The sequence below is a fragment of the Leuciscus leuciscus genome, assembly GCF_965113295.1.
Source record: "Leuciscus leuciscus genome assembly, chromosome: 1".
Lineage (NCBI taxonomy): Eukaryota > Metazoa > Chordata > Actinopteri > Cypriniformes > Leuciscidae > Leuciscus > Leuciscus leuciscus.
The window spans coordinates 73585834-73606794 of NC_138725.1; the positions used below are offsets into that span (position 1 = coordinate 73585834).

Here is a 20961-nt window from a genome sequence, read left to right on the forward strand (position 1 = left end):
ATTCTTCGGGGCTTTTTTTTCCTTCCTCAGGACATATGGAGGATACAAAATCAGTTGAGTTTGATTCTGTTGCAATTTGTTCACGGTTGACCCCCATTTTGGCTTAAAACGCCTGGACTATATGGAGTCAGAAGCATCTGAGGTCGCTACATGCGCATCTTTAGTGCCGCTTCTATATGCTTTTGAGTTTGATGTAAACTTTTTATTTTTATTTTAGCACCTCCAGACCGAAATCTAAAATCATCTGCATTTCTGACATGCTCACAGAATAATTTTGTCTTGTTGGGAATGTTTGTCCCTGTTTTTGTTTCAGTTTTGTTTTTATTTAAAATCTTGTTTATTCTGAATATTTGTGTTTGGTGTGAAAGAACTTTAATGTTCAACAGCAGAGATTGTGTCGATCACTACTGCTTTTGTGTGTGAGACTGTCATTGACTGTCAATGATTTTGGACACTAACATGAACACTGTTGTTATAGATCATCTGGCTGTTTTATGACTGCGGAAGGTTGTGCTGCTCTGGCATCAGCTCTGAGTTCAAACCTTTCACACCTGAGAGAGCTGGACCTGAGTCACAATGACCTGCAGGATTCAGGAGTGAAGCTGCTCTGTGTTGGACTGAATAGCCCAAACTGTCAACTCATCATACTTAGGTTTGTGCTTCATAGAAAATAAAATAAAAATTAGAAAATTTAAAAAGTCTAAAAATGACAGAAACATTTTGACTTGTTTGGGGTAGTTTAATTAATACACGGTTTGATTCCATTATGCCAATTATATAATACTCTTCTGTCAATTAAGGCTAAAGTCTATCATGATCTAACATGTCATGATATTAACCCTTAAAGACCTAGAATATTTTTGGGGCACCTGACTTTGTACTTTTCTTTGTTTTTCTAAACCATTATAGCAGTCAGCATCAAGTGCCATATATCATTTTAACCTTTTCACACACAAGTTTTAAATATTCTGGCTGACCCCCAAGCGTGAGTTTTTCAAGGAAATTATTTCTGTTATTTAGAATGTATCACTTTATTGTTTCCATGGTGATGCGTCATTGCTTGTCACGTGACACAAAGCAGCCACAATAGCGCTGAATGACTGATGTTCTTTTTTATTCAAAATAGTCACAAATGTATTATTGTTATTATTATTATTGATATTCCGATTGTCAAATATGTTCAAGTGGATGTTTTGTTGTTTAAACACTTTTATAACGAGCGCAAAAAAAATGACTTGTAAAAATCATATTATGATAATTACTGTCAGTAAAGTGTTGTATGAATCCATATGCATTTGGATATTTATTTAGACATTATCCAACTAATATCTTTCTAAGTTTGGTACAGGGATAGGAATCAACAAAAATGCCCCTGAAATTTAAGACAAGGATGCAAAAATGTAACCCCACATAATTATTAAACAAATTGTATTATGGCTGTGGCGATTAAAGTGGAATGTGAAAATGAATGAAAAGAGTCAATTGCGGCAATACATTTAAACATTTAAATCATACTTGAATAAATTTAAATCTGAGGCATGTTACCAGTGGTGGACAAAGTACATAAATCAAGTATCTGTACTTTACATATCATACTTGAGTAAAAGTACAGACACTAAAATAAAATATTAAAATATGACTCCAGTAAAAGTATTAAGTATTCCTTTTCAATTTTGCTTGTGTAAAAGTACAAAAGTACTTGATTTTTAGTATATTTAAGTATTAAAAGTAAAAATATATATATATATAATTAATTAAATTATTAGTTATTTAATGTTTATTTTTTAATTTTATATACTTTTATACTTTATATTTTATACTTCATATTAATTTTATGATAACACTACAATAAGGTTTCTCCTCTGTTTTTAACCATTCACATTTAAAGAACCTACACATAAAAGGTAAACCCCAAATAAAGGTCACAATCAGCTGCTGGGTCATTTAGTAAATGAAATAAATGAAATCCATGTGATGTTTGTCATTCACTCTGATAACCAGTTTAAATGAGTGCAATGAATGAGTGCTATCGGTCACTGCTAATGTCTTTAAAGTCCACCTGAACTGAAATTTGTGACCGTTTTCTAACTCGAACGGAATATTAAATGAGATAAAAGTAGAGGTTCGGTTCTTGATTTTAGCACCCCTTCTCTCCATCTCTAGCTCACAGCAGACTGATGGTTGGAGGAGGTTTAAGGATGTTCAGCTCAAGCCATCAAACTGACATCATCAGAAAAAAAACACATTCAAGATTGGAAACAAATTTTCATATTTTGATTAAAGATTACAAAGACTGTCTTGCATGGGGAAACTGTCTTGTATTGCTCCTGCATCACATTATATAAACTGCATTAATGACAAAGAACTGATTAAGATATCACAACAATCTACCAGTAAAGGCAAACAGCTTGTCTTCTGCTTTGGTGTCATAATTTATGCTTTTATTTATTCTGCTTTTAGCGCTGTCAATTGGAGAACGCTGAATAACTCAGAATTAGAGGGGATGAGTCAAAGTGAAATATCCCAATATAGTGTTACCCCTGGCTACACAGACAATGCTAATGCTAGTCTCAGACTAAAATGCATGTTTGAGCTGGTTAAACTGCTTCCTTGTTTTGTCACAAGATGCACACCAGTAATGTTTTTTTTTTCTAAGGCACATTTATAAAAGCTACTTAAATGTCTTAATTGAACTAAGGCCTAATCCTGGCTTAATCTAAGACCTGTCTGTGAAACCAGGCCTTAGTGAATAAATAGTTTGTAAATAGTGACTGCCGCTAATTTTAATTTTAAAGGGGATTAAGGCTTCACAAATTAGTGTACAGAGTTTATTAAAAGAAAATTAAGGGGATTGGGCACTTTGTATTCACAATTATTTTTTCTGAATAATTGTTCAGTTCTTTGACAAAGACAAGGTAACAAAACATTCGGGACTTTACTGAAAACATTCAAGGCTTCAACCCCGTTTGCCCACCCCTAGCGCAGCCCCTGCCTCAGGCTATATTTTTACTGTGCATCTCTAAAAATGAAGCACACTAACATGAACACTTGTTGTTGTAGATTATCTTACTGTATGGTGACAGAGGAAGGTTGTGCTGCTCTGGCATCAGCTCTGAGTTCAAACCCTTCACACCTGAGAGAGCTGGACCTGAGCTACAATCACCCAGGAGATTCAGGAGTGAAGCTGCTCTCGGATACACTCAAACATCTGGACAAACTCAAGTATGTTGAGCAGTAACAGTCATCATGTCTGATGTGTATTTGAGTGTTAAATTTGAGAAAGACTGAGTTTTCCATTAGAGTCTCTTTATTTTGTAGTTGTCTTGAGATGATACTTTTGTTCTCAAAAAGACTGTACATTAATGTATTGCTCTATCCTATTATTGCATACCGCAAATAATGTTTAGAAATATTACAACACATAATTATCATTCATAATAAATTAACAGACATAGAGATTTAACATGATGACCATAATAATAATAATAATAATAATATGATTATATGCATTCAGTCATAGAGAATTTTTTTATTCCACCTGCTCCATAAAAAAAAAGTCATAATTTATTGGGGCACTGATATGACTGAAGTTATCATCACTGAGTGAACCTAATTTAAATATATTTGTCACAATGAGCAAATTTTCACAAATGTGTTACTGTTATTTTCATATTCTCTGTTCAAAAAGCTTCAAAATGATGTATGATTTGTTGGAATCAGACAAAAGAATGACTGAGCTACACCTGTTTGAAGTCAATAGAGTCAGCAAAGTAAATTATGAGAAAAATTGAGTTAAAGTTTTCTGAAAGTTCCAAAACAAAATCACCTTAAAACCTTAAAATCCCTGGTAATACCACCAAACTTGGCACACACCAAGTCACAACCAAATATCTGTAGAAAAAATATAGATTTTTTTTTTTTTAATGATAACACAATTGTTTGATTATCATTGAGACAGACAGCCTATATATTAAGACCTACTGTAACGCACAGATGTAATATAATGTTACACATCAGATGTTTTTCCCCAACAGTTAACCAAACATTCACTTAAGACATAACAGATAATGTTTGAGTGAATACTCACCAAGACAGACATTTTGAGATACTGTAATTCTGGGTGTATGTGTATATCGGGATCGCGCGCTGTCTGAATTTTGTCACGGATTGAAGGAAAGGTACTCCTCTCAGAAAACGTACAAATAAAGATAGTTTTAGATGTTTCATTGCTATTTGGAGCGTTGGGATTGCTAGACGAGGACTTGATGAACTCATGTTTGTGAAAACCTCAAATTCGGGCAAAATGTGACATTTTTCACTTATTTTGCCTGTACCTCATAATTAGTCTGTGCACATTTTGACTTAATTTGCCAGCATGGGTCACATTTGTTTACGTCTAAGTCTTTAATGATAGAAAATGACTGTGTGCAGCTGTAACACTCTTTTTATATCCATGTGTATGTTTGTACCCAAAAGACCTGATACAAACAAAACAAACAAATATGTCAAATTAATATTAAGTGCCTGTGTACTGCATGTATGAAATGGACCAGTAGCACAACTGCTAGTGGACGGTAAGTTAAAAAGTGTAACTGCACAACAAAATAATCAGTGTTATGCTCTGCTCCATGACTATACACTGTACAACCCAGCAAGTTAAGCTAACTCGTTTAATTTGAGGAAACCGATTATCTCAATTCAATTAAGTTCAGTTTTTTAGTTTTTTTTTAGTCCACTAAAACGAGGATATTTCTTGATATACAATCAAACCATACACTGCATTCAAATACTAAAGTATTTGTATAGCTGAAACTTCACTATATTGAGTAAATATAGTGCAGGTGTTTATGGCAGCCTCTGTAAATGCCGGCAAGTGAAAATGATTTTCACAAAATGATTATGACTAGAGTAGGGCTGGGCGATACAGCTAAACAATTTATCACAATATAATATTGTTTATATAATATATAATATCATTTCATATCATACAGTATCAATAATTATTGAACATTTGTATAACCTTTTTTAAACAGACCAGTAGAACAAGTTTTAATTTAAACACAATTTTTTAATTTACTCAATTTATTTATGCAAACAACAAATCATTTTAGTTTTAAGTCAACATCTTTCTTATATATTATCCTGTTAACCTTCACGAGGACGTCGACGCACTGAATCGTTCTTTGTTTAAATTAGATCAAAGTTACTGTTAGATTTAATGTTATAACCTTGACAAATTGTATCATTAAAATGATATAAGACTCAAGCTTCAGTATTTGACCACTATTTTATTCTGAGAAACTTATAGGGACAGTTATGTCTTAATTTGTGTCAGGAGTTACAGTATGTATTAAAAAATGAGTCGATACCTTTAATATGAATTATGAGCGTCAGCCGCTCCCATTCAGCAAAAACCTCCTGTACGGTCGCCATGAAAGCGCTTGACAAAACAAAGTCCCTCAGGGCTTTTACCTCAAAATTGTGCAGATTTGGTCTATACGTGAGATCTCTATAGAGAGGAATAATATTTATTGAATTTATACCCAAAATTATAGTCTCTCTCTTGAAACCAACACGGAAGTGAATTCAACGGCAATTCATCGAGGGGGAAACATAGACCGTATATAAACTGGACACAGCGACCCCATTGTATTCAATGGAGACAAGTGAAGTCAATTAGAAGCACTCTCTTCCTGATGGCTGTGTAATGCGCAGACTCAAACTGAGCTTGACGACGTAGATGTGACGTGAGCAACCTGTCTGTCTTCTAGTAGCTGTGCCAAGAGAAATCTGAATCATTCCCTTCCGAAACTTGCAGAGACGGAGAGTGTGAGTAGGAGGTGTCCATGAGCTAGGAGCAGGAGCAACTTTTGCTTAGTATTCTGATGAATTATTTTGTCAGTTTGCCTCCACGTCCCCCCGATTGCCCGTGAGCTTCTCCTCCTGTCCTTACGGTAATCTCTCTACTGTGCAACAGAGAGTCGCGTGGTTATGACACAATCGTTAGCCTATTTGTACAAAAACTGCATCTACGGGCCCATAACGTAAGATACAAGGTAATGGAGGCTTTATACATTTTCGTGTTTCTTTAGAAATAAATAATGGTCTTTAAACGCCTCAGATGTAAAGTTATTCGCTGTCAAAGTGACGCCAAAATGAATGGGAGTCAATGGCATGCTAACAGCAGGTCCGCTAATCAATGGTGGCGCCCGGGGAAGCTTCAATATTTTATGAAACCCTGCCCCCCTGGGGGGAACGCGCGTGCACGCAGATAGTTTTACCTGGATTTCCAGCAGATGTTAGACAGCTACAGATTCGTCACAGCCATTTTTCACGGATCCATGATTAAACACGTATGTTTCACCAGTTGTATACACACTGGTATGCATAATAAAGCCATTTGTTTTTGAAGTGTATGTTCCTGCGTATTTGATGCAATTTCAAAGAAGTTTAACATACTTTAGTGTCAAGCTCAGAAACCACGCTTATGTTAACATGGGGCGTTCGGTTTCATTGGATGAACAGACTTGTCAGCGCACTTCAGAAGACGAATCTTCTCAACATTAGTGTATCATATATTCTGTAGTGTGTTGTCATGAGTTCTAATCACAAATAACAACAGATGTAGATTAAATTAAAGTAGCTAGACTACCTAAAAGAAACATAAATTGCAAAGTCATTTAAATTTTTTTCAACAAGTTGCATTTATTGATCTGCATTATAGCCTAATTTTATAATGGATCTATTTTTTTTATTTTATATAAAAACACTTATCAGCTTATTTTACTCTGCTGATTATATTAAGATCTCTTTTCTGTACAACCAGCTCTGACGCCTCTGTATCCTTTTCCCTGGACATAAAGCAGCTATGCTTATAGGGTCATGAAGTTAATTATCTCATGAACTTGTAACATTTTCAACAGATTTATAAAATAAAAAATACAAAAAAATTTAAAAAATAATAAGTTTGACTCTTCTTCTTTCAGAACAACTCTGTATGTAATACAGATACACGTCAATTATTTAAATTAAGTGAATTTTATATAGTAGTATTGAATTGTACATTGTATCAAGCTTTCCTGTAGCTCAAACAGTAGTAGAGCGTTGGCGCTTGCAACGCCAAGTTCATGGGTTCGATTCCCAGGGAAAGCAAGAACTGATAAGAATGTAAATGTGTACCTTGAAATGCAATGTAAGTTGCTTTGGATAAAAGCTTCTGCCAAATGTGTAAATGTACATTATGCTCAGTAGAAGCATGAACTTGAATATTGTGTATCTAATGTCTTGTATTGGACATGTAGAGAACACTTTGTCTTTAGTGATTAAAGTCCTGTGAAAAACACTGAGAGGCAACCACAAATTGTATTACTGAAATAAGTAAAACGTATGATATAGTGATAATGATGAATAGTGATAGTCGATACCTTTAATATGAATTATGAGCGTCAGCCGCTCCCATTCAGCAAAAACCTCCTGTACGGTCGTCATGAAAGCGCTTGACAAAACAAAGTCCCTCAGGGCTTATAGCTCAAAATTGTGCAGATTTGGTCTATACGTGAGATTTCTATAGAGATGAATAATATTTATTGAATTTATACCCCAAATTATAGTCTCTCTCTTGAAACCAACACGGAAGTGAATTCAACGGCAATTCATCAAATTGGCAATTCATCGGCAATGCTTTTAACAAAAGAAATATGACACAATGGTCAATCAGTTTTATAAATAAAATGTAATGGGTGTGGGCCTCTTTTTATGTAATATTAATTTAAATTATGCCAGTTATCTTCATTTGACTGGTACCATGAATCTCATTAACATTTCTCTTTACTTGTCATTCATCACATCATGTGCTTTCATTATTGTCGTCTGCTAACCGTTAGGAACAGATTAAAAGGTCTATAAATTAAGTGTCGTTGTTAGGCCATATACTGGCACAGCAAATGGATGCAATTAAAGTTAGACAAATCAAAAACTCTGCAGGATAACCAATATCCCGATCGCTGCTCAAGAAAGGAGCGTGATTATATAAAGAGGAGATGTGAAAATTTCACAATGAAGGGTGATGGTGTGTTAAATTGTTCTTAAAAAGATAATACAACTGTGACATTTATTTACTAATATAACAAACATGATTGTATTAGATGGAGAGCAGCATAGGTATGAAGGCCAAACTGGCCAATGGGTAAGAAAAATGTATACATATACATTGCAAAACAAGTAACTGTTCTTCATTAACATGTAACTTAGTCTATAGTTTGTTCTTCCTTAGATTGAATGTTCAGAATGTTGAAGGTGGGACTGTGTGGTCAGATCTTCCACTGTTGGCAAATACAGCTGTCCTGCATGCATATACATTTGCCTATTCTTTTATTCTTCCTTTTGTTATTGTTACTTTCATACCTGTTAGCTAATGAATATGTTTGTTGAACATTCCCCTGAATAAATGCTGTGGGTAATTCACTGGATCCATAAGCTATGGCTTCTCAATTTTCAACACTCTTTAGGAACATTTATGGAGTGTAGCCTACTGTATGCTTTATGCTTTAACTCATTCCTCAGTAACATTAAAATAAATAATAAATAAATGCTTGACATCCCTTTAACCACAGCAGTATTGCTGCTCACTTTAAATTAAGCCACAAATTGGCTATTAAAACATTAAAACTTCCCTTAAATGCGCCTGAAACATTCAGCGGAGCAGCGACAGAGTAAACAACAGTGTCCTAATATGATACAAACATTTACCAATAATGTGGAAAGCTTTTAAATCTGCTCAGTTAAAAATTCGCTGTGACGAATCTGTAGCCGTCTAACATCAGCTGGAAATCCAGGTAGAACTATCTGTGTGCACGCGCGCGTCCCCACTCCCAGTTAACATGATCCCCAGTTGATCCGTTGTGGTGAACAATCGAGTCCGGTTGAAGAGAGTCCGAGCTGCGTCAATAGCAGAGGAGAAAGACCGCGAAATTTAAAAATACGACTGTTATTGTGTCACGAAATGTAGTTTTGAGAGTTTCGCAGTCGAGAATGTAGTTGTTTGAAGCTCACATATGTTGTTTATTTATTATAAAAAACACACTAACAACGAGAAATGTTTAATTTCACAATCTATAGCTTCGGTTAAGGGTCATTCTATGAAAATGTCCACTTTTCTGTCCCTAGCCTTTACAGAAATATTACACTTAAAAAACACTTTAGAGTTACAATTTCTTTACATTTTAAAATAAAACAATATGTTATTTGAACAATTACACCTTCTTGAGCCGTCAATGTGGCAATATTAGATTTTTATTAATTATATAGAATTCCAAGCACCACAGAAGTGCTCGTCCCCACAGTCATGTACAGAGGGAAAATGCTTTATTTTTAGGTCAATAACAGGTTTTTACACCATTTAAAATACAATAATGTATACATAACTATCAAATATATTATGTAAATGATATTTTTTTTAAAAGCTGAATAAATATTATCAAATTTATAATGAAAGTAGTGGTCCCCTGGAGTTGTGTCACTGGTGTTACTGTTAAACAAAAATCTCTTATTTTGAAATAAAAAAAATCACACTGATGACATCACTTGACTTCCTTCTTCCAATTTCCAGAATATCTATGAAGAAAAGCCCATGGTAGATCCACTGTCTCTTTTCAGTTATCAGAAATCTTCTCATTTATCTCATGATTTCATATGAAGCTTTTAGTTGAAGTCACTGGTATGACCTACATTACTGTTGGGTAATTGTAAAAAAACTAGAATACAAATGGAACTACTTAATTTAGTTAGTATACCATGATTGACAACATGTGGTTTGTTACCTTGCAGCAGCCATTTTGTAAAATGAATTTTTCATGAAAATTGTCACTGGTGTTACTGTCACTGGTGTCACCTCTCTTATGGGTAACACCAGTAACACCAGTGACTCCCATTTATAGATAAACTTTGTTCAAAGCTATTCATTTAGATTATATGCCAAATGTAACAATTTAGTCTCATCTACTTAATTATAGTTGAAGAATAATGATCTTTGGTCTGATCATGCCATTGGTGATTCATTGTGTCACTGGTGTTACTGTCTTTTTTTTCTGTCACATTAAATCAAATATCACATGTGACAGTAATAATGTTACATCCATTTAATTCTGCTACACTCAAAAGTTAAGATTTAAAGGATTGCATCATTACTTGATTTTAACTGGTTTTCAAATATTTTCATTGTTATAGCAAATAGATGGTTGTGCAGATGAACTAACCTCATTCAAGCACACTTTTAGCAAACCTGATTAAATAAAACAATCTCCTTATTTGTTGCATTATTATTCTTTTTCGGAAACTCCGTCTTCATGTGCTGAAAAAAATTATAAATAATATTTCATAAAATGATAAAAACCTTTAATATTGCCAAAGAAGTAAGGTAAAAATTTCTTTAAATAAATGTACAAAAAATATAAAAAATCATTAAGCTGTCATTTATGCGTATTCATAAAGTCAAAGGGTAGTCTAATAATGTGGTGTAAGTTTAAATGTTAGAAAAATAAATACATTTTAAGACATCTTGCCATACCAAAAGTGGACGTTTCTGTAGAATGACCTTAAATACTAGTATATTAAACATATAAGTTAAAATACATTAATGACTCGTTATAACGTAGTTCAAACTTCTTCTATAATAAAGTGATTTTGTATTATTTGTAACCAGGCACTAAAGCGATTACCCATAAAACGTGCTTTGAACCAATCGGATTGCTTGGGTCCTAAGCTCGGACTCATCTCTTCAACCGGACTTAATTGTTCACCACACCGTAACAACGGCACAGATGCGCGAGATGGTCGATCACATCCCTTTAAACAGACATCAGTGGAAAGTTTGTTGTTCAGTCTGATGTCAATGGCAATGAATATAAAACGAGGCTTGTTGCTTATTAACGTTAACTGACGAGAGAGAGAGAGAGAGAGCGAGAGAGAGAGAGAGCGAGAGAGAGAGAGAGAGAGAGAGCACCAGCTGTCCCAACTATGAGGACATTAGAGGGACTTTTTACACAAAATTTGAAATACTTTGCCCTAACTTCCTAAAATTGAACAACAAAACACAATTCCAACACCTATTAGGTGAAAAAAGAGATTGTATCATACTAGCGGCAAGATACATCGATGCCTGTCACAAAAAGAGAGAGTTGACGACCAATCAGTGATGCGCTCACACACACACACACACACACACGCTTGTACACAAAACAAACACACAAACACTTACACACTGAATTCTAAGTTGTTCACAGAATTTTGAAATGTTCATAAACTGTTTTACTATTTTTATTTCTTATTTTTATTTAATTTAATTATTATTATTGAATTATTATTACTATTATTTTTTATTTTTTTATAATTTTTTTTGTACTAAATGTTCAAAATCATTTTATATGTTGTTTTCATGCTTTGGCAATACAAATGTATTTTTGTCATGCCAATAAAGCTTTATTGAATTGAATTGAATTGAGAGCGAGAGAGAGAGCGAGAGAGAGAGAGAGAGCGAGAGAGAGAGAGAGCGAGAGAGAGCGAGAGCGAGAGAGAGCGAGAGAGAGCGAGAGAGAGCGAGAGAGAGCGAGAGAGAGAGAGCGAGAGAGAGCGAGAGAGAGCGAGAGAGAGCGAGAGAGAGAGAGAGAGAGAGAGAGAGAGAGAGCGAGAGAGAGAGAGCGCGCACTTCTGTTGAATGCTCTTGATTGCTGTTCGTTCACTCAGCACGTGTCATTTGGATTAAAACGAAATCGTATATGTAAGTAAAACATGAACTGTTACCTGATTTATGTATAACGAGTGGTTCCCTACATTATTACAGGACGTTTGAAGACGTCAAGAAGTTTAATGAACGCAAACATCCGAAGCGCGCGCCCCGCAACCCAACGTCTTGATAGACAGCGCGCGAATACTGAATTGAATTGTCTTTCACGAATTCCGTACGAAGTTTATGTAAAAACGCCCGTCTTGGTGAGTATCCTAGTAAACAAAGTCGGTCATATCTCAAGTGAACGTAGCCATGTTCAAATGCGGTCCGTGCGTTCGGTCTTAAAGGGACATCAGTCTAATAATCCTGCTTCTGTGTTTTAATGTTAATCAAACAAAGGACAAATAAATTACTCACTCCTCTTGACTAAATAGGCTACCCTTTTCAACTTTACAAAAATATCCATCTATATTTAATTTAGACAGTAATGAATATGATTTTTTTTTTCACATTTGATGACTTTATTCAAATTTCTGTATGTGAGATCTACCCGAAAAACTCTAAAAACACTGTTTATTTCATTTGTAGCCTTTCTTTGTTCTATTGTATTTATTTGTCCTATTTGTAATTCGATTATTTGTTCTCATTTTGTTACTGACTGCTTACTTGTCTTTAATAATGTTTTAAATTCACATTAATTAGGCAGGTAGTTTTTGTTTTATCAAAATTGTATTAAATAATTGATATTTCACTGGTATCTAAACATTTGTACCGCTGACCCGATCCTCAGCACTGAGCCCTTCTGGAGCTGCTCTAAATATGTGCTGTACTATTAAATGAAAGATAAAATATGATAGAGCAATAGAATGAACAGTGACAGTAACAGAAGCTCATACAATACATATTAGCTGGCTTAATTAAGCATGAAAATAACTGAAAGAAATATATATTTGATGAACAAATTAAGCCAACTAATTTGATTTATATTCTTTTGGTTTATCTACTAATACATTTAAAAATTACAAATGCAGTGACAAATCAGGTATCGGTACTTGGTATCAGTGAGTACCAAAAATGAAAGTATGGGCATCGGACTCGTTCTGCAAAAAGTGGTATCGGTTCATCCCTAATTAAAAAAAATATTTGTTGTTGAAAAAATACAATAGTTTCACGCTAAATTAACTCTGCAGCCTGTCTGAGATATAGAGCTATTTCGCATGGCTAAGAGCATGATATTAAGTATATGATAAGTATATAATACAACTTTCATTCTTCAGGTCAATCATATATTCATACTTCATAGGGAAATTTTTTACATTTTTCAATATCCTTTCAATGGTTAAGATGATTTCCCATGCCTGACAGCGCTGGTCAATGGATTGATCTCTATGACGTGAAACATTAGATATCATATATGTAATTTGAGTAAAAAATATATATATATTGTTTGAATAAGTGCTGATTGAAGTCCTTGAAATCCAAAAAAGTAGTGCTTGAAAAGTCTTGAAAGTCCTGGAATTTCATTTGACAGAATCTTTACGAACCCTGATGTAAGAAACGTATCCAAGATGATTATGACGATGAGTACTATTATTTAACTGAAGTTATGATTACAAATCCCTTTATTTGAACGTAGATTTATCCGCCGGGATGATAGAATTGACGTCATTACGTGATGATGTAAAAGAACTGGTGAACCGTTTTTTTGAACCAGTTCATTGAAACAAACTGTCCGAAAGAACCGGTTCGTGGGAAAAGAACCAGATTTCCCATCACTATTATGAGCGTTGGATACTCTGATGTACTGTGTTTTCAATTCACACCGACAGCCTGAGGGCGCCCTGTGCACATTTAGTCCATATATGGCACACATGAAGAAGAGCCGTGTCATGTGACATTCCAGGAGCTCCTTTACATAAACAAAGCTCCCAGAGATCGCTGTAACGTGAAGATAAAGACGTTTTGGAGACAATAAACACGGTTGCAACGATATATGATTTATCTGTGTTCTTCGAGCCATGTCAGGTATTTTCATAATAATAGATTATATTTATAATACAATGCTAATCGATATAGCCCTCATTATTGTGCAGAATACTATAAAATAATATATTTTCTGTCAGAGTTTTTGACCCGAAGCCAAATCAGATCACAGAAGGTTATTTAAAACACTCGACTTCGGTTATAAAGTAAGTTTGGAGCAAAAACATGGTTTTAATCTCATAAATTGTCGTGTATTGATTGTGTGCTAAGCTAACATGCTAGCGAGCCATAATTTACCTGCCACTGTTATTTTTAATAATAATTTTGAATAGTAATGCTCACTGAAATGTTTATTTTATTAAGAAGGGAATTTGATACAGTTTCAAATGAGAAGTGAAAAGTTTGATCAAAGAAATTAGATTGAAATAGCGTGAATAGCCAGTCGTTAGTAATTATAATGAAGACAAAAGTATAATTAGAGCCATAACCGGGCCGGAGAGATGTGACTGTGTGCAGGAGAGACTGAGACTGAATCTGGCTCGTTTACACCACAAAACAATAGACACAATACACTAAATGGATGCTTAGAAAATGACAATAAACATTAGTTAGTGTTAGTCTTCTCAAAATAAGATCTTGAAAAACATTTATTAAAACTCAGTTTTAGACTTTATAACATGGTCACCCAGCAAACACAGAACGTACCCAACCTTCTAACAACGTCTTATCAACATGGCCTAAAGGTTGCTGTAAATACGTTGTGTGGTGAAGGTTGTTACAGCGTTGTTACAATGTTGACATTAAATGAAGATTAAATAAGTGTTAATGAAACTTTTGGCTTGTCTCCTGAGGCCACAAGAGGGCGCAATGAGCAAAATATTAATGTACTGCATTCAATTGTTTATTCAAAGCTATAAAATAATACGACTCTGTCTGTCAAAAAATTGTGTGACTGGTTTTGTGGTCCAGGGTCACATATTTTCTAAAAGTTGAACCTCTTTTAACTTTACATGGTTTTCTAAACATGCGGTCAAAGTCAAAGTTTTCTGTGTAGAAAATGCGTAAAATATGTGTTCTGTGTGAATGGTTTGGTTTCGGTTTTGACGTAACCAAGATTTTGTCCGCATTGAGCTTCTCTATTTCTCTAATATGTTGAATGAACAGCGCAGCTGACGAACAAAACATTAATACTCAACAATGACACATAAACCTCATCCTCTCATCTTGTGTGTCACTGATAGTCTCCTAAACTCTAATGCAGCGTTTCTGCATTCAAATGTGGATTTGTATTTTAAATTCGATGAATATTTGTGTCCTTTTTATTCACTATCATCTCATCGCAGAACAACAACGGCACTCATTTCAGCTTGTGTCCGTGTGTTCTGATCAAGGTTATTTTCGTAAACGAAAACTGAAACTAAGACTAAAACTATTGGTCAAAAAACATTTTCGTAAACTGAAATAAAATTTGAAATTCATAATAAATGAAAAACTAAAACTAAACGAAACTAACAACAGTTACTGAAAAACTAACTGAAATAAAATAATAATTAGCTAAAATAAATAATCGTTTTCGTATTTAATAAGCTCTTTACTTTGGTGGAAAGTCTGACCAGTGGCTGTTTAGGGAAATGCCTGTAAATGGCGCTTCACACACGTGAAGCTGAGGCGATTAACCGCTGTCCTGTGACGCGCTCAGGCCATCCTTAAAAATATTCTTGTTTGCCGTAACCCGACCGACCCTGTCAATTTAGTACTGACCCAATTATTTTATTTTTTTTTCCTTTTAGTCCGACCGACTTTCCGGTTGTAAACTTGCGTTAAGACCGACCGATTTTTTTTAACTCTTAAAACAACTAATACAAATGCAATAAAATAATATTAGTTATTAAGTATTGTGAATATAAATTGCCTAGACCTACATACAAACATAAGCTATGTTCTTTCTTTTAAATAAAAACCCGTGGCGCGTCATCTATGATTATGTTTACACCATTGGTTAACGCATCACACTACAGCCTGCAAGCTAAGTTCGCTTCGTTTCATTCACTGTCAGTGGTTCGCGCTTGGTAATGATGGCTGCGGCTTTACTCTAAAGATTATTTCACTTTTATATGTTGTCGAATATGGTTTATTAAAAAATAAACATGCGAGAGCGTGTTATAGGCTATATGTCATGTTTTAGTCAGATATGACGACGCTACTGCAACACACTCGCCGCAGATGAGAAGCTGCATCAACGTGCAAACTATCGCAAATCAAAGTGAAAGTAAGTCGCAGACGCTTAACACACAATCATCATCATTAAATGTAAAGAAACGAAATGATCTTACCAGGGCTGTTTCTGCTTTCTCTTATTGCAGGCTTTGATTCAGAAATTTTAGCTAATGATCAATAAAATAATGTATCTCGTTGCTTTCGGTGACGTGCACTCCATTAAATCTGCATATAGCGGGAATTGAAGATCGGATTTATATCAGCAAAAAAACAACAACACACATTTATGTAACCAGGTGTAAATGGAATAGTTTTGATAAATCAGATAGCTATCCGATCTGAGAAAACGCATGAAGTGGCCTGGTGTAAACAGACCCTAGACATAGGTGAAAAATGTATCCCGACCCGACCCCGATTTTTTGTATTTATTTTTTTATAAAAAAATAAATACTTTTTTATATTATTTTTTTATATATATAAAAAAATATAGACCTACCTACCGTCCCTTTTTTTTTTTTTTTTTTCTGTTACTGCAAACCAAAATATTTTTAAGGATGGCCTCAATGAAGGACCAGCGAACACATCGCTAGTCATAAGTGGCTGTTCATAAAGGATGCGTCTGTGGCAGTGCAATGGGAAATAATAACTCAAGGTAATGAGACGCAAGTTGAACTTCTTTTATCTTGAACTTCTTTTATCTTGAGCGAAGCGTTTTTAGAATGTCCTTTCATTTGCGAGACGCGGGTGCAACAGCAAAACAAGTCCGTCAAGCACAAAAATACCTTTAATGTGGTGATGTCATGCTTTCATGAAGGTTGACAGGCTTTCAAAGGTGCTGTTGTTATCTTTGTTTTTACAAAAGATTTTCTGCTAATAATATTGTTATCCATGTGGAGACATGTCCCGGGACACTACACACACATACACACACACACACACTCTCTCTCTCTCTCTCTCTCTCTCTCTCTCTCTCTCTCTCTCTCTCTCGGGATTCTCCATAGACGTAATGGTTTTTATATTGTGCAAACTGTATATTCTGTCTCCTTACACTAAACCGACCCCTAAACATACCCATCACGCACACACACACACACACACACACACACACTAACCCGACCCCTAAACCGACCCATCACACACACACACACACACACACACACTAACCCGACCCATCACACACACACACACACACACACACACAAACCCGACCCCTACACCGACCCATCACACACACACACACACACACACACACTAACCCGACCCATCACACACACACACACACACACAAACCCGACCCCTACACCGACCCATCACACACATTTTCAAAAAAACTCATTCTGTGTGATTTAATTTAGGCCCACAGTGACACAAGTCCCCATGAGTGTGTGTGCATTCAGGTTTAAGTCCCCACCACAATAGAAAAACATGTACACACTCACACACATTCACACACTGCATAGATACTTCATTATTTAATCACACTGGCTTCACAGCAGGTTGTCAGATTAATTTAGCTGGTTTTTTTGTTGTATGTACCAGTGTCACTCTGAAAAAAGTAAACTATGTTTAACAAGATTTCATCTTTAATATGAATTAGTTTGTCTGTATTTTTCATCGTTTTTTTCTTGTATACTTTTAAGTTCCATTTATTTGGTGCTTTGTTCAATCTCAAACCATTATTTTTATTTTCATTATTAAGATGTCTGCACAAGAGTTACTGTAATCTCGGCAAACATTAAACTTTGCTGAAATTATGCGTCTCGCTTTGGTCTACCCTGGAAGTGTTCTGTTTGCTCTGCTAAACTATAATTACTAAAACTAAAACTGAAACTAAATAAAATAAAAACTAAATAGAAATGTGTTTGCAAAATAAAAGCTAAACTAAAACTAACAAAACCATTAATGAAACTAACTAAAACTAAACTTAAATTTAAAGCAAAATTGAAAACGATATTAAAATAAAAACTAATTTAAAAAAGCAAAATTATAATAACCTTGTTTCTGATGTCACTAAACCTCACGGCAATGCAACGTATTGTCTGTTTGCTTGTCACTCATAGCAGCCTTTAAACGAAATGAGCGTAAAACTATTAGTGTTATACCGAATATTTATTCTATTGTTATGGATGAAAGTGTGCTGTAGATAAATACTGATACGGTTTTATTGCTGAGGCCTAGACTAGAGTTTAAACTCCAGCATGTCGAGATCTATGTTGGTCAGACCTTATGTTGAGCTTAAAGCACAATGCCATTTCAGTTACACAAATGAGCACAACATGTCATCAGTCTGCGAATAAACTGTGTCCATCATCTTAACACATTTGAACTAATGCAAAGATTATATTCACATGTCGAGATTATATTCACGATTTCTTATGTGCGTTTTCAAAATGTGCTTCAAAATAGATTAAAAACGGACTGAAATTGCGCACATGTTCCCTTTCCCTGTTACTCCACTAATCTGCCGGATCCTTCCGGGATCTCAGAGTTTACAGATTAAGCACTGAGTTTTCCTGAGGTACATCTGATGCTACATGACATGTGTTTAGCAAAGATGTTTTATTTTACGTCTTTCTGCTGATGAGCGATTAGACATTATACTTTTTAGTAATTTGTTTCTTTCAACATGCCTTTATTTATGCTATAGTTATTTGTTATTAGTTGAAATTCATGATAAAATCGACATAATTTTAAAGTCGAGACAGATTTTGTTTCATAAAAAAATGAACAAACCCTTGAGAAAAAAAAATACTAAAATGTATTTGAAATGCATATACTAATACATTTTATGCTAAATATACATTTACAATGTATTTAATAAAAATATCCTGCAGTTGTACTGATACTAAATTGATATAATTAAAGTCTGCTAAACTGGAACTAATGTTGTAGTAAATGCACTTTAGTTATCCGGAAATAGTGCTGAGGTTCAACTAGATAAACTTCAGTATATTTGATTCTGCTAAAGTGAAACTATTGCAAGTAGATACACTTAAATTATCTTGCATTTAAAGACTGATATTATACAGAGATCATACAGTCCTTATTAATAGTGATATTAAAACACATCTAAACGATTAAAACGATGGAAGAATCTCAGAATTGATTAAAGTCAAGAAATAGTTCATCCATGATAGTTAATCCAGCACTAGCGTCCACACAGCTGACATGTTTGTGGTTTATCCAGGTTGTGTTTAAACACACTTTAAATGTCAATGTTTCGGTCAATGATTTTAACTCTCCAAACTTCAACATTTTGATGTTATCAAATGATATCGGCGTAAGAAAAATGTCTTGCATTCACAGTAAATGCTGAAAAGTAGAAAAATAAGGGAAAGTTCACATCGCATCTTTTGCTCAAATTCGAGAATAGACTTTCAACTTCCAACTTGTCAATATGCAGCAAACACACCACAGGTCATGTGACAAGAACCAACCAATCAGCTTCACCCTTCCCGTAACAACATTGAAAGCTCAGGCAAGATGGAGGAACAGCCAAACACAGTTTTTATTCCTCTTCTCCATTAATAAATCTAGTAGCAGAGCCGCTGCGAGGGGTTTCACTGCTGGAAATCAGTTTATGCTTTGCTGAAAGTTCCTCGTTGTCATGGAGAGCGCAGCTCATGGTTGCTTAGCAACGGTGCAAAGCTCCTGAGCGCTTTAGAAACGTGTTTTAGACGCGACGTGTGAACATGAATTACTCATAAAGAAATAACTCTAGACTTTATGAGCTGCAGTTTGTGAAAAAAAATCTGTAATTTATCAGTATTTTATTTGCTTATTCTGTCTTATATTTTCTCTTCATCTTTATTCACTGGAGTTCAGTTGTAAAAAAGCCAGATATATTAGAGATTAGATCGACCCGGACGCCGAATCCCTGCCAGAAGAAACGAGTCTTCATTCAGCCGAGAGTTTGACTGAGAGAGACAGAAGCCGGAGACGAAGTGATGACGATAAAAAGAGCCGTTTATACAATAATCTTAGTAGCGCATGTTTCAATATTCACACTTCGTCCGACTAGAACAAATGAACAAATGTTATTATAATAAAGCAGAATCAGTGTAAGATCAGTGTTTCTCAACATCGTCCTGTGACGTTCAACACCGAAACATGAAGACAAACATCCCTTCAAACACTCAATCATAAGATTAAACTACAGAAGGACATAATTATCATATAAATATAAACACATAAAATGGCATAAATGAATAATAATAATAATATGATGATGATTAAATGATAAATTACGTAAATCAAATAATAATAATATGAATCAATGATTAAATAATAAATGATGTAAATCTGTTTTCTAGTGTGGATCACGGAGGAGAGTTCAGGATTACAGCAGGAATACACAAATGTAAGTCCAGAAACACAGATTTAGTGTGTGTTGTTGTAAATGTTGGTGTTGTAATGTGTGTGTTCTTGTGTTCAGATGCCGTTGATCTCACACTGGATCCAAACACAGCACACACTCGTCTCGCTCTGTCAGAGGAGAACAGAAAGGTGACGTGTGTGAGAGAGAGTCAGTCGTATCCTGATCATCCAGAGAGATTTGAGTATCATCAGGTTCTGTGTGGAGAGAGTCTGACTGGACGCTGTTACTGGGAGGCTGAATGGAGTGGAGATTATCCTGAAATATCAGTGTCATATAAAGGAATCAAGAGGAAAGGAGGAGTGATTGACTGTGTGTTTGGACTGAATCAGAAGTCCTGGAGTCTGCTCTGCTCTGATCACAGATTCACTGTCTGGCACAATAGTAACTCCACTGCTGTTTCTGCTGGTTCAGGATCCTGTAAGAGAGTAGGAGTGTGTGTGGACGTGTCGGCCGGCACTCTGTCCTTCTACAGCGTCTCTGACACACACACACTCACACACTTACACACATTCACACACACATTCACTGAACCCCTCTATGCTGGATTTAGACTTTTTAATGTTAACTCTTCAGTGTCTCTGTGTCACATTAAACACACACACAACTGACTGACACACACACACACGCACACTAACTGACACATACACACATACACAACTGA

The 20961-nt window shown here is 35.0% G+C and overlaps 1 protein-coding gene and 1 long non-coding RNA gene across 2 annotated transcripts in view; both read left to right on the forward strand.

Moving 5' to 3' along the window:
• The window catches only part of LOC309499860 (uncharacterized protein), a gene marked incomplete at its 3' end in the record, with an annotated part of 48582 nt that extends 27674 nt beyond the window's left edge, over positions 1-20908 (forward strand). The window contains exons 9-12 of the mRNA XM_082171339.1: positions 479-652; positions 3061-3222; positions 20236-20282; positions 20358-20908. Coding sequence (XP_082027465.1) covers positions 479-652; positions 3061-3222; positions 20236-20282; positions 20358-20908 — 934 coding nt within the window. The remainder of the gene's footprint in view (positions 1-478; positions 653-3060; positions 3223-20235; positions 20283-20357) is intronic.
• On the forward strand, positions 3229-13017 carry LOC309512833. Its single transcript, XR_014211198.1, has 2 exons — positions 3229-10927; positions 11637-13017. It is a non-coding gene; the product is annotated as an uncharacterized lncRNA (long non-coding RNA).
• Positions 20909-20961: the final 53 nt, after the last annotated feature.